The sequence below is a fragment of the Rhinatrema bivittatum genome, chromosome 3, assembly GCF_901001135.1.
Source record: "Rhinatrema bivittatum chromosome 3, aRhiBiv1.1, whole genome shotgun sequence".
In the NCBI taxonomy this organism is placed as follows: domain Eukaryota; kingdom Metazoa; phylum Chordata; class Amphibia; order Gymnophiona; family Rhinatrematidae; genus Rhinatrema; species Rhinatrema bivittatum.
Genome location: NC_042617.1, coordinates 499,785,041 through 499,804,253, shown reverse-complemented (window position 1 = coordinate 499,804,253; position 19,213 = coordinate 499,785,041). Strand labels below are relative to the sequence as shown.

The 19,213-nt window shown below is 41.8% G+C and overlaps 1 protein-coding gene across 3 annotated transcripts in view; it reads left to right on the top strand.

Moving 5' to 3' along the window:
- Positions 1-19,213, top strand: part of PKHD1 (PKHD1 ciliary IPT domain containing fibrocystin/polyductin) — a 1,284,809-nt gene that overhangs the window by 57,043 nt on the left and 1,208,553 nt on the right. For all 3 annotated transcript variants that reach the window (XM_029596114.1, XM_029596113.1, XM_029596115.1), the window contains one exon: positions 13,747-13,821. In XM_029596114.1, coding sequence (XP_029451974.1) covers positions 13,747-13,821 — 75 coding nt within the window. The remainder of the gene's footprint in view (positions 1-13,746; positions 13,822-19,213) is intronic.

Sequence of the window (19,213 nt, the reverse complement as noted above, 5' to 3'; positions counted from 1 at the left end):
AATTAGGATTCTGGGTACCATAGATCGGTGTTTATTGGTGTTTTTGTGGCATAGGTATTATTGATGAATACCTTTTCCAGTTGAATCAAATACATAGATTTATTCAGATGAGGAGTCGTTAGTGTGGAGAAGGCACAAAACCAAAGCAGAGGGTAGGCAAAGGAGGGGTGAGGAAGTACAGGGGAAAATGGTGTTTTTCCAGTGTTTATCTAACAAAAACCTATTTTATTTTATTGGCATTGGGGTGTTTTATCGGGGGTTTATTGGTTAAAATCTAAAATCAAAAGCCCTATATATGTATTATAAATAGAGCTTCTGGTATTAGATTTTTAACTGATAAATGCCGATAACACACCCCAATCAAAAAAATTAAAATAGGTGCAGATTGGAGAAACACAAGGAAAGCACCAGCGACCCTAGTTCTCTCTTACCCTTCCCTTTGCCTGCCTTGGATCCTCCATCCTCTACTCTTATTACGCCTCAGACACACAAATGTATGGATTTAATTGAACCGGAAAAGGTACCTGTGCCATGAAAACACTGATAAGCACTGACATTTATTTTAAAGAACCCTTAATTAGCTGGAATGTAAAACCTAAATGTATGATTTATAAACACCTAATAGAAGCCCTATTTATGAATAACCAATTATGCAATCATTCAGCCCTGTCTTTCACATCCCTTTGAGTCAAGTTGTGATTGCTTACACTTAAAAGACAAAATATGTGTTGACAAGGTAAATATTTCTCAGCAATTTTCACTAAACACTTTACCAACAAATAAATAATAAACTATTTTTTACTCAGAAAGCCAGGAAGAATGACTTGGCATATTATTTGTAGCTACACTCCGGGTCAGCTCTTGTTCACTGGTAAATATGGGAAGGTCATGGACCACGCAAGGCCCCATGACGTACACGGGAAGGGGCCCTGACAGTCATTTTAAGGCTCTTTTGGTTTTAATCTCCAAACCGGGGCTCTTCTTGCACATCAGTCTAGCAAAACGTAGTAGAAAACACCACATGGACTCAAAGGCTGTTGTTAAAAAATAAAGACCTTTACTGTAATTAATGGTAGGGAAATGAACAAAACCCAGACCAGTTTACAAAACTTCAATTGAATCTTCTTTCAGAATACTTTACAAAATTCACCCAAATAGTAAGCTCTTTTGGAAAGGTACCCTCGCCCTCCCAGTACCTATCAGCAAGCAGTTCTTCTTTTCTTTCTCACTCAGTTCGTTAGGGTAGGCTCTGGCTGGTATGTTCAGTCACCTTGGGACTGCCCCCTAGGGTAGGCAGCAGCTCTCCGAAACCTCCCAAGGGGAATCCTCTTAGAATGCTGCCCCTGAAAAATTATTTTCTTCTTGGGGCTCCTCAGACTCAGAACATCTCCAGAGAGCCACTCTCTTCACAATGGACTCCCAGGACTTCTACCCTCCTGGAATCCCTTGTCTGTCTTCACAATAAGGCCTAGTCAGTCTCTTCCTGAGGTCCCAAACACTTTCCCTGAGCAGGAACATATCTTCTCTCTTCCCAAAACCTTCCTTTTAGAGGGAGAGACCCAGTGGTACCACTCTGTAAAGAGATGGTTACCCTTTATAACTCCAGCACCCAGAATTCTTACCACAACTGCGTACTGCGTCACATGAGTGTAGTACTTTTATACAGCTTCACAACTCCTCCCAATGGAGGATGGTAAACCTTCCTAATACTTCTACTGACCTCATAACAGGGGAGGAGTCTGGATTAGAACCAAGACACAAACTGAGGGCACTCAGACTAACTGAGGTCACTTCTGCCATTTTTATGAATGGCAAAACTACTTACAGGGGAAGAATTTGACACCTTTAGACATATTTATTTATTTGCTTGGGAATTTGTCCTGTCTTTATGAATCCACTCAGGGTGGGTTATAGTAAAAAGTAAAAACATCAACAATTGAGTCAACTCGCAATAAACACAAAGGGGTAGATATTTAAAAGCCATTACTGAAAATGTATCCATTTAAATGGCATAGCTGCTATATTTGGCGACTTAGGGCCTCATTTTCTAAAGTATCGCAGGCCTGCCGTCCTCGCAGAGTCAGCCCTGGTGACACCCCGACTCCTCCCGAGGCCAACTCCGCCCCAATGTAGGTAGCGCAGGCGTACGCTACTTTCGCTAGCTATCGCAGGCTTGCGCTGTTGGCGCAAGCCTGCGATAGCCTTGGAAAATAAGGCCCTTAGCTGGTTAGATTCTAGCCAGATAACTCTTTATTCAGCTACACTTTAGACAGATATGTCAGGAGTGTTCCTGGAGTGAGCGGTAGGCGTTCTGGGGAGGAGTGGAGTTAGCTGATAAGGTTTCCCTAACCAGATGACATAACTTTTAACATAGCTGTATACATTCAGCAGCACAGGTGCACTGTTGAATATCCTGGTTAAGTTAGCTGGATAGCTTCATCTGGCTAACTAATCTAGCTGCTCAAGGGCTGAATATGTATCCCAAGATGCATTAAAAGCAACAGCAATAGCTGCAATGCAATACTGGGCCCCTAAAAGCCTTTACAAAAAAAGCATTTCCTGACATGTTCCCTCCCTCTAACCCGGGATAAATAAAGAAAAGTATTCAAAACTCTTCTGAAAGGTTAGACAAATGCACTGTTTGTGGTAACTTATTCCACTGCTAGGGAATTGCATAAGAAAAAGTGCAGCTTGGAGCAGTAGCCAAATTCAATAGTCTGAGTGATGGCACAGCCAGAAAAATTACCCCTTGGAAATGTAATGTGCACATACGCATACATTGTACTAACAGACCACAATGGACCCAATGCATATAGAATCTTAAAGATTATAGTCAAAGTTTTAAGTTTGACCGTCTGACTAATTCATAACCGATAGAATGAGGCAGCATGGTCTCCCAGTCTTGCCTGCACCATCAATTTGGCCGCAGTGTTCTGGATTAACTACAAATGCCCTGTACTTTTTGCCAGGAACCCCAAGAACAGGTCATTGCAGAAATCTAGTCAGAATTAATAATTGCATAATGAGTTTTCACAGGCTGGGTAAAGAATCTACACATCTTTCTTAGCTGGTGTAGATAACAGAGGCAAATCTTTACCACAGATCCAGAGATATGGCTGCATCATTCTCAGGCCAAAAACTCCATTCCTGATCTACTCCATCCCAATTTAAGGAAGGACACATTGATGTCCACATCCCCTTTCATACCCAAAAAACCTCTGTCTTTTGAAGATTCAAGTTTAACTTACTTTCCACCATCTGTAAGTAAGTTTAAGGGTTCAGGAACCTGTCTGCCACAGGGCATTTCCGGTTCACACCTCTTGGGGGTGGTAGTGCTACAGACAGTTCTCCCTGTTTTCTCCTACCTCACCTCATGATCCTAAGTTCAAGAAAAGACAGATTTTAAAATGTACGTGCACGGCCTACATTTGTGCGCACTACCTGGCACGTTCAAATGTACGCCCGATTTTATAACATGTGCGCGCAGCTGCATGCATGTTATAAAATCAGGGGTCGGCACGCGCAAGGGGGTGCCCACTAGGGCACCTTGCGTGCACCGAGCCCTCAGGGAGACCTGGCTTTCCCTGTTCCCTCCCACATCTTCCCATCCCTTCCCCTACCTGTCCTACCCCTCAGCCTGAGAAAAAAAAACCCCGTACCTTTATTTCACAAGTTACACCTGCCAGAGGCAGGCGTAACTTGCGAGCGCCAGCCGACTGCTGATGCGTGATCCCCCGGCCCAGCGGCCATGGAGAGGCCTCTGGCCATGCCCCTGCCCTGCCCTCGGACTGCCCCGCCCATGACCTGCCCCTGGACCACCCATTTTTTCAAGCCCCGGGACTTGCATATATCTTGGGGCTTTACGAGTGCCACCGGGCCTTTTGAAAATAGGCCTGGCACGTGTAACCACCCTGCGCACGAAAATCCTCCTGGATTTACGCACGTATAGCGTTGAAAATCTGCCCCAATGTTTTTATCTCCAGAATTAGACTTTTATTTATCAGATTTTTCAGGATTAGCATTTAGAACAGAACAACAGCACATGTCCCTAACATCCTTGTTACTGAACACCAGTTTACTCTAAATACAGCCCTGCACTATTAGCAGTTAAATCATGCCATAGACCGTAGCTTGCCTGATATATTAATACTTATGGCTAACTTAATATCCCCAGGTCCAACTTCAGGTGATTTCCCTCTGTTTACCTCTCAAACAGGCTCTGGCTGGAGGTCTGGAGAACCATCTGAGAAGGAGGCTTGCTTCCTGGTCTGGTGCTGGCTGAGCTTCTGGGCTTCTCTCTGCTCCTGGCTGTCTCAGATTTCACGCCTCTGTCAGATCCGAGGCAGGGCGTTTCCTCTCCCTGGTCTCCTATGCACACACAGTCCTTTCCTTCCTTGATAGCAGGAGGAGTTGGGGCTGCTTCAGGTCCACTCTCCTTTTTCTCCTTATCTGCTCCCATCCTATACTTTCCAGCTGATAAATATGCATAAGCTCATTCATAATCATGTAGTGGGTATAGAGTCTTTGCCGCATTGCAGGTCTCTTCCTCCCTTCCCTTTTCCTTGGAGTGGGGTCCTGCCACATCTGGACTGGTATTGTTGGCCACGTCAGCTTTTTCTCCATTTCAGCGTGCTCCCCCTTCGTCCATGGGTGGGGGTACCTCTGCCCTATTGACTTCCCTTGGCCAGACAGTGACTTCTGCTTTTTGAGCTAAAGTTCCTGCAATGTCCCGCTGCCTTGGTTTATTTACACAGGAGCTTACAAACAAGCAGATCTTGATAAGTATCCTCCAGTTCTGGTTAAAGTATCTGGGCAAAGTTTCTTGTTTCAGCTGTTACAGTGTGTTTGGTCTGCAGCATACTTGTCAGTATCCATCTTTGGTTACTATGATTCGTATTGGGTGCTTTCAGTGGTTAAACATGGGATATCTCCCTATACATCCAAGCTTTCACTTGTTTCAGGCATTGATTTAACCTCTCCAGTGAATCCACCCTATTATTGTAGCTTCTCTAATGATTATCACAAGAGGCTGCATATAAATTTTAAAAATCAGGGATGAAAGCAATGCCTCCACAGATCAACAGATGTTGTTTGGTGGAGCAAGCCCCCATGGAGACAAATTGAGACCTGTCCTTGAGAAAAGAATAAAATTAAGCCAACATTGTTCCTGCTATCCCCAATGTGGAAAGTGGTCCAGTAAAATTATATGGTCTACCATGTCGAATAATACAATCAAAATGTGATGCATGTAGTAAATTATAGGTGTCTACAATTTGAAGCTCTTGATTAAAGCCTGCACCATTATTCAATAATTATGTGGTTGCTCTGTGTGGACACTGATAATTTATTACACATATCTTATTTCTGATTACTTGACTCCTTGGATGTGTGTCCTCCGACTCCCTACTTGATCGACCATGTTGAATGCCATGCTCAAGTCTAAAAGGATTAAAATACTGTCAATGTCTCTATCCAATGCCTCTATAAGTCATCAAAAATTGCCATTAATGCATTGACAGTGTCAAAGCAAGATAGGTGTTTATCCAAAACATTGTTTTCCTCTACAAAATACTGCACTTGGGAAAGAACTGCTTTTTTAATCAGCTTGGACATAAATGGGATATTCAACGCTGGCCAAAAATGTGCCTTCAAAGCCTTTGGATCAATACCCTCATGTAGTGAATTATTTATATATTAATTATTATCTAGGTATATCACATCCTGCTGTATACTACCAATGTGTAATGTAATTCCCTACCAACTTTGTTGCTATCATAATTTTGGCATTGGCAAATATTGTTAAAAGAAAGTTGTTCCCTATATGTAGCGTGATAACACCTATATTTATCAAAGAAAATTGAAACCTACTGTATGTGCAATGTACTGTAGTAACATTCAGTTCGTATTTATTTTATTTATTTATTTAAAATTATTTGTTATTCTGCTTATTATCAGAGCCCCTGTACTAAGTGGATTACATAAATCATAAACATTAAAATGCATTTACAAATGACAAACATTCATGATAAGCAATACAACAAAATTAATATAAAATAAATCAAATAATCAATGAAAAACTTCTATCAATGAGCATTTAACTCTAAGTAATTAGGTTTCATATTTCTAAAGAACGTGTCCCACAATTCTCCTGAATCTCTGATAGCAGTCATGTTAGCACATGTCGTAAATTACCTCTCTCTCACCATATTCAATTGGTTCCTGTTGGATGTGGGGTCACAAATGACATCTCACATACATGCATAGACAAATCAGACCTCATGCACTGTGACGTTATTTTATGACCCTGCTCTAAACATGGCTATTCCTAGAAATTTAGGAAATTGTAAGGGATGAGCTAAAAGAAAGTAGTAAAAAATCATGACTCAGCAGTATAGTTTTTAAATGATGTGGGGTATGTGGAGGCACTATCACTATTTGCTGTATGCACTTTAGAAATACTGCACCTAATAGGAGCTGCAGCTTCCTTTCAAGCTAATTGCAACTGGCCCATTCAATTAGTTACTGCTCATTTATTGTCGGCTAAATCAGTAGTTTTCCTTTTCATTCATTATGAAGCTTTGAACTGTGCAGTGATTCCATCTGTTATTTAGAGTCTAGATAAATATTACCTTTGTTAAATAAGCTAGAGATTTGGGAGCTAGAAATTTGGGAACTGAAGACCACATCATCAATATTAGGACATCAGGTACTAGAGCTTATCTGCTATTTTATCAGTTTATTTTAATGCATCTTTCCTGACCTTCAATTAGATGCGGTCCTGGGCTACTTTTTGATATAAAAATACACAATTGAAAAATATAATGTTAAAAATCAGTGGGATTGATTTGTCCTCATTTTTGGATTGGAAGGTGAATATCTCAGGAAATTCAGTTGTTTTCCCAAATAGCATTTATTGTAAAAACGTCTATTTGAGACATGTGTTGGATGGATGCATAAATATTTGGTATGGCTCAAAAAATGAAAATTAAGGTGCATAGTTTGCAGAGCCACCTCGTATGCTCCATCATTATCCCCCTCCTCTCTGCCTATGAACTGGTCCACAAGGAGTTTATCATCTACTTACTATACGGTACTTTATTTTCCAGCTTGAATGCAAAAATCTGAATATATTTCCTTTTGCCTTGGGAAGAAATATTTCCAGAAAACCCCATGTCACAGCTGCACAGCTCTCATTATATTCACAGCTCTCATTAGTCACTTTTTTTTTTCTTCTCTTAGCCAACATCAGCAAATCTAGCTCCAGCAAAGCATTCTGTGCCATGCTCAGATAAACCAGGGAAAGATGACAAAGCCTTCTTTTCTTTACAAAAAATCACTAGCTGTGTTTTCTTCTAGCAAAAGTCTCTTTTAAAGAGATGACAACTTTCTCAGCAACTGACCTGACATTTGCCTTTTTAAAAGCACTTCAGAAGATCCTGCTCCCTATACAGACAACCTAACACTCTCAGCATACTTTTCTCTCCCTTACAATCTTATTTATTTATTAATTCTTATATTCTTCCACTTCTACATTGTATCCTAACATTCTTTTTCACATATAAATACTACCTGAACCCAACTGTATGCAAACATAAACACCCCTCATACCCATGAACACCTATAAGAAATGATGCCACTTACAATTGTGGCGACTCCCTGGTCAGCCACTAGATGGCTCTAGCTTCCAGCCCTTAGGATTAAGGTCAGTTTAGGTGGAGACAGCATTCCTGTATAGGCCTCCCCCAGAGGCTTGCCTATGAGTGATGATCTCCTAGTCCATTAGGGGGGTTAGTCCTAATTAAAGTGTGACAGTGCAAATTTGATTTTGAGGGAGAAGGAGTGTTTTCAGCGTGCTCTCCAAGTTAGGCCCTCGGTTTAGCACAGAGAGAGAGAGGGAAGAAAGAGAAGCAGAAGGAGTTTTGCAGTTTTCCTAAGATTTTTCACAATTTTGCCTTGAGTCTTCCGGCAGGCAGAATCCCCTGCTCAGTGGGTCAGGAGGGAGCTGTGTACCTCTTTGCTCAGTCCAAGAGGAGGTTGCAGTGACCGTGCTGTGAGAAGAAAAGTATTTTGATACGAGATCGGGTTTTTCCACCAAGAGGGAAGGAAGCATTTTCTGTCACCCTTCCTTACCCTGAGCTGGAAGCTGAAGGATTTCTGTCAGTAGTGGGCCTTTCCTCCAGGAAAGTCAGAGACTGTCTTTTGAAAAGAACGTGGGGAAAGAGACTGAGGAGGTAGCACCGTTTAAGAAATGATTTTGTGTGCCCTTGGAATCATTATCAATCCTGAGGCAAGGGTTACATAATATTTATGGAATAAAATAATATCTTGCCAGCCAGTGTTGAGGATGCTTGCAGAAGTGGTGTTCACAGTCACTGGGATGGGGTGGACGTTTCCCAGTTATGGTGCAATGACATCTAGTGGCAGATTAGAGCCCATGATTACAGCTGAAGATTGCTGGTGCAATGAGTGGGCTAAGGGATTGGGGGGCGGGAGGAGGGGCATGGTCCTCCCTAGTTCCAGGAGGGGCAGTTTATAAATTCCTGGGCTCCACAGTGGCTGCTAAAGGGCCTAAACGGATACAAGGGCCTGGAAGGCCAGCAGTGGCAGATCCTCCATGCCCACAACATGCGTATTTTCCCATCTAGATTTCTCACTACCCAGCATGGTGGCTTGTGGGTGTCTGAAAGTGTGCTTTAATGTGACGCGTTTTCAGTGCAATAAATATTCCGTTTTAATTTCAGCATTAAAATCATGCGGTGTTCAGGTCAGGCTCTTGCTGCAATTTAAAAGCTCTATGAATCTTTCTGGTGATGGATTTTTCCTTGGCTGTCCAAAAGCATTTGTCAGAACATATAAAGTGGGTCTTCAAATAAACTGAATGAGTATCAGAAACCGACTTTCATCCTCAGATCCACAACAAAAGAGAGAGCAATTTTTTTTTATTGCATATTTTAAAAAACAAGAAACCCACAAGTGTTCCGTGCACTGATAGAGAATATCAGCTCCCATACCAATTCAATAATAAATTAGAACCGAATTTACGGATGAACTTGCAAAATTCATGTCTATAATTACCTATGTCTAATACTTATGAATCTCAAGAATGCACGTAATAAATTCATAACCATCAAACTTGATGCTTCTGCATTTCCATCCTCCAAGAGACCCAATTTCTGATTGAATTGGTACAGGAGTTGATATTTGATAGCTGCATACTGATCTCTTGGGTGTTGTCTTTATTTTTGTTTTTAGAAATGTGCTATAGAAAATATTGTTTTGTTTTTATAGGACTGAAGACAAAATTAGATTTCTGGTACTTTTTGATCCATTTTGTCTAAAGACTTGCTTTTAAATGATTTGATAAAATAGTTTTGGACATCTGAGGTTTTCTTTTCCACTTATTTTGTGCTTGGGAATTATTTGACACTCACTGTACGCTGAGTATTCCTGGATTTCTCCTTCCGCACTTTTAAAGGGACAAGCAACCCCAGACATACCAAACACCAGAGGAAGTTATGCTGTGGCTCAGGAGTCATCGAGAGCGTGCTTACATGGTGCTGGCGCCGCTTTTTAAGATGGGAGTGCCATTTATATGATGAAAAACTTAAAACAAATTCTGCAGTTTTCATGGGGTTGGGCAAGAGAAAATTGTACTTCAGAGATAGGCAATGACAGGAACAAGGACAAACAGGAGAGTTCTGAAAAGGCAGAAGAGCCTAGTGGTTTTAGTGTTCAAGATGAAGTTTAAGACTTTTGATGGAACATAGGTGAGATGTTATTAAAAGAGTCAGGAAGTGGACAACAAAACCTGACAAGAAGAATGGTGTTAAGTGTAGGAGACCACAGGAAGTAATTAGATCATGGAAAGAGATTGGCATAGAGCTCTGTAAGGCAGAATAGAAATAGGCAAGGTGTTACAACTGAATGAAAAGAGAAATAGGGAACTAGTGGAGGAATAGAGAGACAAAAAAAGGGGGGGTTAAAAGGTGAACCTGGCCATGTGATTCAGGATCAGTTTAAAAAGAAGACCAGAAAGCAGAAGAACAATTCTTGAGCAGCTATGATTGGCTTGGAGGATAGAGATACCGAAAAAGAAGAGAAGGTGATCTGGATTTTGGAGAAAAGGAATGAAGAAGGAGAATGAGAGCAGAGGCATGTTGAAAAGAGAGAGGAAAAGTTATACAAGCAACAAAGAAATGTACCGAGCAAACTGGAGAGATGTTGAAGAGGGAGAGAAAGAATGGGAGATGTGATAAGGACAAAACAGTTGACATTGGTTGGATGAGTGGAAAGTAATAAGGGATTAGCAAAAATTAATTTTAATAAAAATGAAATCATCAGAATGGGAGAAGCTAGTAAATAAAATGTAATCAACTTATAACAGAAATTCTATGGTCTAATAGCTTCATGTGGCCAAGAAGGTTTCCAAGTTCCTCACTTAATAACCTTTACTCTCCTAAGGGTTAAGTTTTCTTACCGTTTTATTTCCAGTATAAGCAAGGACACTTACAAAAGTATTAACTGCGAGGGACATGCAGCTGATTTTAGCAGGAAGAGAAACTTGCAAAAGTATTTGTGCAGGCAAAGCACTGCCCACATAACTAGTGCCTTTGAAATTTTTACCAACTCTCCGTGTGTACACTTACGGGCGTTCAGGCAATATGCACATACATTTACGCATATACACAGAGCGGTAGTCCGAGGACAGAATTGGGACTAAATCAAGTTTCAAAAGAATGCATACAAATTCTATTGGAAAAAGTCACTTTTTCAAATTTACAGGGTCATTTATCAACTCGCATTATGGAGCTTTTGCATGCGTTAAAGCGTTTTCGCATTTGAAAAACATCTTCATACATGCAAAAAAGCCCCATAACGTATGGTGCAATGCTAATTTTTAAAAGGGGAGGGATTGGGGTGGAGTTGGGGGTGGGAATTTTGTAAAAGTGGGCTGGCTTCATAAAGTAACAAGCCATAACGCATGATATTGCACAGTTTTAAAGCCAAAAGTAACTACACCTTTTTCAGTAGCATTAAGCTATGTAATATGTCCATAACACACAATGTTATTGAAGTAGTTAGCTATTTATGCTACTATAGGAGGCCCACCTAGTAACTCGAGGTGAGGTTTAGGTAGTAGTGTAGGGGTTAGGGGCCACTTTTACATGCAGAGTGAGATGTATGAACAGAACAGTACACTCTTGTGAAGATTTGATGTCCTTCAGCGTGAGGAAACTCACACAAAGATGAGATTTGTACAATGTTCTCTCAACATGCTTGATGTTGTGAATCCATCAAGCTAGGTTGAGAGAACAATGTACAAATCTCTTCTTTGTGTGAGTTTCTTCACTTCAAAGGACATCAAATCTTCACAAGAGTGTACTGTTCTGTTTGTACGTGTTATTATTTGTGATAATTGTGGGTGGATCCTTGGGCCGGTGGCAGATGACCACGCCCCCGGGGGAAGATCCCGAGAGGGGCCACTGGTCAGGCTCAGAGTTGGGAGACAGACACACACTAGATCTTTTATTAAACTATATAGTGAACCACCAGAGGTGGCAGTAGTGAGCTGGAAGAGCCCGGCTGGGCTGTAGTCCCTCAGGCACTGGAACAGCGATCCCAGGATGGCAGAGCTGTAGAGAAACTGAATATAGTGAGTAGGCAGAGTATGCAGAGTTCAGGAACAGAACCTTGATGGTAACACTTACACATTAGTCTCTTGAAGTAGCCCAGAGGCTGGAATGAAGTAGGCCCTTGAGGAGTGAGTACCTGGTTCCAGGGAAAGCTCTGAGAGAGAGATGGTAACTCACTGGTGTTATAGGCAGCGGTGACTTCCTGGCAGAAGTTGTATTCTGTAGCAGGTCCGGGAACATGGGCCCTCGAGGAGCGAGTACCAGTTCCAGACTGCGACCTGAAAAGCAAGAGAGAGAGCGAGGCCCCCGAGGAGTGGGTACCCCTGGTAAAGTCCGAGGAGGCAGAGTAGCAAGGTATGCGGAGAGCGAATCCCATCTGAAGCGATTCCTGGAGGAAGCTAGGTAAATGTATGAAACCTAACCTTTGCTAACTCGATTAGCTAGCAAAACGAAAGACCTTAAGTATCCGATGAGGATGACGTCATCTCAGGGGGATGCCCCTGAGGTTCGCGCCAAAGCTGGTACTTGAATCAGGGCCATGCCGCGCACACACCCTTAGGCTTCAGGAGAACATGGGGAAGGCAACGTCCAGCTGGTCCAGGGACGCCAGAGGAGAATGGCAAGATGATGCTGCGGCAGCCAAACTTCTATCAACCAAAGAGGGAGTCGCAAAAGAGGTAAGGTGGGCAGAGTGGAGACGTCGGGCAGCAACGGTCGCAACACTACGTCTCACTCTGCATGTAAGTGGCCCCTAACCCTTACTCTACTGCCTAAACCTCACCTCGAGTTACTAAGTGGGCCTCCTATAGTAGCATAAATAGCTAACTACTACAAGGGCCTTTTAGATATGTGTGTGTGCGCGCTCTCTCTCTCTCTCTCTCTCTCTCTCTCTCTCTCTCTCTTACTACAAAGTTACATAAAACACACCCCTTTTTATATCACATGTGATATTTATTGCTTTTTGATAAATCTAGGCCTTAGTTTTCAAAAGGAATTGTTTTCCTTTGAAAACTGACAAGAAATTAGTAAAAAGTACCTGCAGACTTTCCCCTTTCCCACACGGTCTTAAAATTGCTCCATAAATTTATCTACTTGGTCATAATTAATGGTTTCAATGAAGACAACATAGAAAGGAATACATTGGGCAGAAAGCTTTGCAGTTCTTGGATGGCAGGTTTTCAAAGCCATTTACATAGGTAGATGGATATTTATCTGGGCAAAATGGTTGCATGCATTTAGCTGCATTAAAAGATGGTGGTCCAGCAGGCATGTTTAGGTCAATGAGGGAAAATTGTGTGTGCCCATTTGATTTTTTTAAATGCACATGCACTATTATGCTTCCCCTCCATCACCTGCACAAATGGCCATAAAGCATGCAGACACTTTTAACGCAGTACCTTGCACCTGTTCATTTTCTGAGGGTTTCAGGATTGGTGCACTGTTTACTAACATTGCATAAAATGCGGTGTTTTGAAAGTTGCCCTTCAATGTCATAAGTCAGTCAAGTTTTTCAGGCTACCAAGAACACAGCAACTGAGTAACATAGCAGGTTAGGTAGAAGGGAGGCCAACAATTTCTTATATTCACCCTTCGTTAGCTGCCTCTGCCAGTTTCCTAGTGGTGATCCATGGAAAGACAATAAAGAATGTCTGCATCAGTAGGTTTTGTCTTAAGGCTCCAAAGTATTTCCCTGGATCAGTACCTCAAGTGTAGCAGGTCATCATAGCTGCTCGTCTTTTTCTTCTCCAACAGATGTTCCAGTGTTCTGACTTATTAGTGAGCAGGAACCTTTCTAGACTGAGAGATAATATACCCTCTTTATAATGGATCGGTTTTAAAGGGTGATGCCATTGGAGTCTAGAGAGATAAATGGAATAAGGGCAATTATTGACTCTCTTCTCTGCAGCTGCAATGACAGGGTGCTCTGAACCTAGACCTCTTCTTCACAGTATGTAGAACTGCCTCCCAGTTACATGCTGTGCCAATGTGTTTTTGTTTATATAATCCATTTAGAAATAATTTCTGCACAGTTTTTATGCGCAGTGGTTGTACACCTGCAGAATGGCTTTCAGTATAACTATAATGTTAATCATTTTTCTTTTGGAATTATTAGTCCTGTCATCCTGGAGGCTGAAGAAGATGGGTGGCTCACTCTTTGCTCTTTTGTCAACAAGAAAACTAAAGAAATGTAAGTTTCTTTTTCACGATATTTATAGTGAGGTCCATACTGAGTAAGCATGCAAGTGGGAAAGCTTTCAGGGTATAGTTAGCTGGATATTCAACAGAACTTACCTGTATACAAGTTCCATTGAATATACTGAGATAAATGTAGAACTTTCTGGATACTTTAGGATGGGTATTAGTGTTAGCAGACTTAGCTGATTAACTTTGTCCGGGCAGCACTGAATATATTTGCTGCCCAGACAAAGTGAAAATGAGCTCTGGGAATGAGTTGCCAAGACAAAATATAGCTGGGGAACAGGGGGAAATATTAAAATCTTGGGTTTTGTCCAGCTAATTCCAAAAGGTAGTCAGACAACCTCTTTGAATATCAATGTCAATATTTTCAGTTTTGCATTATGTTGTATTTCATGAGTCTCGCTCAACTGAGGGTCTTTTTTTTTAAGTGTGTCATATTTGGGTGGTATTTCTCTTGATTCAAACAATTTATTTTGTACTGTGGAAGAAAGTCAAAAGACATAAACTGAATGAAAGTTAAAATGAAAAATAACACTGGTTTGGGGGAACCACATTCAAATGGTTGAGTTCATTCCTAGATAAAAGAACCCAGAGCATCTAGTGGGAAGGCAGTCTGTCATCACCTTGAATGCTGAGATGCAGGATACTCAGGGATCAGTATTATCATCAATTTTGTTCATGTTTATTTGGCCCCCATTAGCAGGTAGAATTCAGGAGCATGGTATGGATTGCCAGCTATTCATGGATGACATTCAAATTGTAATGTATGTGAATGAGTATCAATAGTCAAATTGACTGCAAGATTTAAGGCAATTTTAGATTGGTTGCACTTATATCAATTGAACTTAAACATAATGAAATCTGAAAAAATAACCACCCCTTTCATAATTTACCAGCCTAATTAGGAGCTAGTCTTAGTCCAAGGGAAGTGGTAACAAGGTTGGGGATCGAAGTTGATTCTCAGTTATTGTTGAAACTGCAGTTGTCAGCAATAGTGCAAAAGATGTTTATGAGCTTACATCGTAATCGACAAAGCAGGCCATATTTGTAGAGGAAAGACCTGGCTACCATAATACATTCACTTCTTATAAATCAGTTGGATTACTGTAATTCACAGTAAGGGATTCCCCTTGGTGAGTCTACAAAATACAGTTGCTAGACTGCTAGTGAGGGGAAAAGAAATGATCATATAACCACTGTGTGACCTACATTGACTTCTGGTGGCAAGTAAAATTGAGTTTAAGATCTTGTGTTTGATCTTTAAATGTTTGTGTAGGGACTTTCCAATGTATTTATCTGATTGTTTAATGAAATATGAACCAGGTGTTGTAAATGCCTTTGGTGATTTTCAGTTACTACCCTTAACAGAACGCATGGGTATAACTTGCATGGCATAGCAGTTACTATCGTAAGCTAATTGCTGGGCAGGCTGGATGGACCTTTTTTTTTTTTTTTCTGCCATCATTACTATGTTAAGGCTTGCCTCCACAAAGAAGCAGGTTTTCAGCTGGGTGGGTCCAAAACTTTGGAGTTCTAACTCTCTTGACTGGAGGAGTGAATCTAGTAATTTGAATTTTAGAAAAAAAAAATTAAAGCCTAGTTGTATGAATGAACATTTATAATATAACAACCTTGTTATCTATTTATGTATTGTAAATCTTCTCCAGAATGAAAATGATCAGGAAAATGTATGGTAGAATTTCATATTAATCCAGTTTTTTTTTATATAATAATTGTTCAGTTATGATCTTATTGTATTTTGTTGATGTTTTTTTATAGAGTATTTCCAAATTATTGTAATTTATTTTCAGTTTAAATTTATCCCATCTTGTTGTCTCTGAGGAAAGGCAAATTATCAAATTTATATAACCTCATTTTGGGCTTGTCCTAAGAGGAAGAGTTGTACACAGTACCAGGGCTAAGCTCTTCTCTTCTCTTTATCTTCCCCAAATGCAGGTCTTCTGTTGGGGGGATATACCTTCAAGACCGAGGCTTTCTAGATACTCTATTTTTCTAAGTGTCAATAAAAAAGCTGGAAATGGTATTGGTGTTAGGTCATGGGGAGAGAGAGAGAGAGAGAGAGAGAAAGCGAGAGCCTAGCCTAGCCTAGCCATAATGCCCTAACCCTAGATAGGTATTTATATATCTATGGGAGGCCCACCTAGTAACTCCCCCCATCTACACAGTAGAAGCGACATTTGCATGCACCTTCTTAAAATTGAGCACAGATGTGCGCACGGCCAGACTATTTTATAAGATGCGTGCATATAAGCATGTGTGTTATAATTAGCTGCTTCCCTGGGCGCAGACCGATGAACGTGCACACGTACACCACTTTGAAAGTTACCATCTTAGTGAACAGGGAAATTAGGGCATTCCAGTAGAGAGGTTGCAATAAATGTCAAAGAGGACCAGGTGTCTTTAAGTAAAGAGCAGGAAAATAGGAAAAAACAGAAAGCAGCTGCGAAGGTTAAGAAGTAAATTTTTAAAGGGCTGTGCAGGTGAACATGTGCGCGCGGTTCCTGGCACACGCACATGGACATACTGATTTTATAACATGCGAGCTTCACTGCACGCTTGTTATGACATCCAATACCCGCGCGCACATGCGCGCCTGGTTTTATATCAGCACATGCATGTGCACGGGTGCTGACTCACGTGCACAAGGAGGGGATTTTTAATAAACACGCACCGATGCAACTTGGCCTTCCCCAGTTCCCTAACTCCCTAGCTATCCTTCCTCCTTTTTCCCCTCTCTGCCCTGACCCCTAAATCCCACCTACCTACCCTAATATTTTTTGTTTTAAAACTCAACCTGCTCTCATGAGAAGTAAGTTCCGCGCGCCGGCTGGCTGCTCCCCGCCCCAGCCCTGCCCCAGCCCACCCTTTTCAGAAACCTGGCTCTTCCAAGTGTACCAGGAGATATGCGTGTGGATGGGCTGCTCTGAAAATGCGGTTGGAGCGTGCAGCCCGGTCACGCGCATATCTCCTGGTATTTGAACGCGCCGGGCATTTAAAATCGACTTGTAGGAGTTTAGAGCACGCATGGATGTTGTTTAAAAATAATATCTTGGAAGTCCAGACCAGATGTATTCCATACATTAGAAAAGGTGGAAGGAAGTCTGAAGAGCTACGGGCATGGGTAAAAGGTGAGGTAATAGAGGCTATAATAGCTAAAAGAACATCTTTTAAAAAATGGAAAAGGGATCCGAATGAAGAAAACAGAAAACTGCATAAGCACTGGCAAAGCATTGATAGGGAAGGCAAAGACAGAATTTGAAAGAAGCTTGGCTGAAGAAGCAAAACCTCATAATGAAAACTTTTTCAGGTACATTCGAGGTGAAAAGCCTGCAAGGGAGTTAGTTGGACCATTAGATGACCAAGGGGTAAAAGGGGCACTTCGGGATGACAAAACAATAGCAGAGAGACTAAATTAATTCTTTGCTTTGGTATTCACTGAGGAAGATGTAACAGAAATACCCATGCCAGAAATGATATTAAAAAGTGATGATTCAGAGGCAATGAAACAAATCTCAGTGAATCTCGAAGATGTACTAGAGCAAATTGACAAACTAAAGAGTAGCAAATCACTGGACAGATGGTAAGCATCTTAGAGTGCTGAAAGAACTGAGAAATGAAATTGTGGACCTGCTATTGGAAATTAGTAAACTATCATTAACATTGTATATGGTACCTGAAGACTGGGGGGTTGCCAATGTAATGCCAATTTCTAAAAAATGATCAAGGGATGATCTGAGTCTGATGTCCATGCCAGGCAAAATGGTAGAAATTATCATAAAGAACAAAATTGATGAACATATAGATAGTTTAATGAGATAAAGCAAACATAGATTTAGCCAAGGGAAGTCTTGCCTCATCAATTTGCTACATTAGTTTGAGAGCATAAATAAACATATGGATAAAGGTGAGCCAGTTTATAATGTTATCTGGATTTCAAGAAAATATTTGACAAAGACCCTTATGAGAGACTTCATGGGATTAGAGGGCAGTGCCTATTGTGGATTGCCAACTGGTTAAAAGATAGAAAACAGAGAGTAGGGCTAAATAGTAAATTTTCTCAAAAAGAAAGGTGAATAGTGGAGTGCCCCAGGGATCTGTTCTGGGATCACTGCTTTTTAATGTATTTATAAATGACCAGGAAATGGGAACAAGTGAGGAGTAACCCAAATTATAGTTAAACAATGAAAGAGTTACCATTCAGGAAAAGAATCTAGGAGGCATCATTGATAATATGTTGAAATCTTCTGCTCAGTAGGCAGCAGCAGCCGCCAAGAAAGCAAATAGAATGCTAGGGATTATTAGGAAAGGAATGGAGAATAAAACAGAGACTATCATAAAGCCTCTGTATTGTTCCTTGGTGCGATCTCATCATGGGGTAGATTTTTAAAAAATGCGCGTTCGCGTACTTTTGTTGGCGCACCAGTCGCAAACAAAAGTACGCTGGATTTTAATAGATATGCACGTAGCCGCGCGTATCTGCTAAAATCCAGGATTGGCGCACGCAAGGCTGCCGATTTTGGGCAGCCGGCGCACGCCGAGCCGCGCAACCTGCCTCCGTTCCCTCCGAGGCCGCTCCGAAATCGGAGCGGCCTCAGAGGGAACTCTCTTTTGCCCTCCCCTCACCTTCCCCTCCCTTCCTCTACCTAACCCCCCCGGCCCTATCTAAACCCCCCCCCTACCTTTGTCCAGGGATTTACGCCTCCCGGAGGGAGACGTAAATCCACACGCGCCAGCGGGCCGCTGGCGCGCCGAGACGCGACCCGGGGGCGGTTCTGGAGGGCGCAGCCACGCCCCCGGACCGCCCCGGGCCGAAACCACGCCCCCGGGCCTGCCCCCGAAACACCGCGTCCCGCCCCCAAAACACCGCATCGATCAGCCCCGCTCCCGACACGCCCCCGACAAAAAACCCAGGGACTTACGTGAGTCCCGGGGCTCTGCGCGCGCCGGCAGGCCTATGGAAAATAGGCCTGCCGGCGCACAAGGCCCTGCTTGCGTAAATCCGGGCGGATTTACGCGAGCAGGGCTTTTAAAATCCGCCCCCATGAGTATTGTGTGCAGTTCTGTTCACCACATCTCAAAAAAGATATAGCAGAATTAGAAAAGGTACAGCGAAGGGCAACCAAAATGATAAAGGGGATGGAGCGATTTCCCTATGAAGAAAGGTTAAAGAGGTTAGAACTGTTCAACTTGGAGAACAAACGGCTGAGGGGGGATATGATAGAGAATTATAAGATAATGAGTGAAATGGAATGAATAAATGTTAATCAGTTGTTTACTCTTTCAAAGAGTATGACTGGGAAAGCACAATAAAATTACTAGGTGATACATTTAAAACTAATAAGAAAAATATATTTTTACTT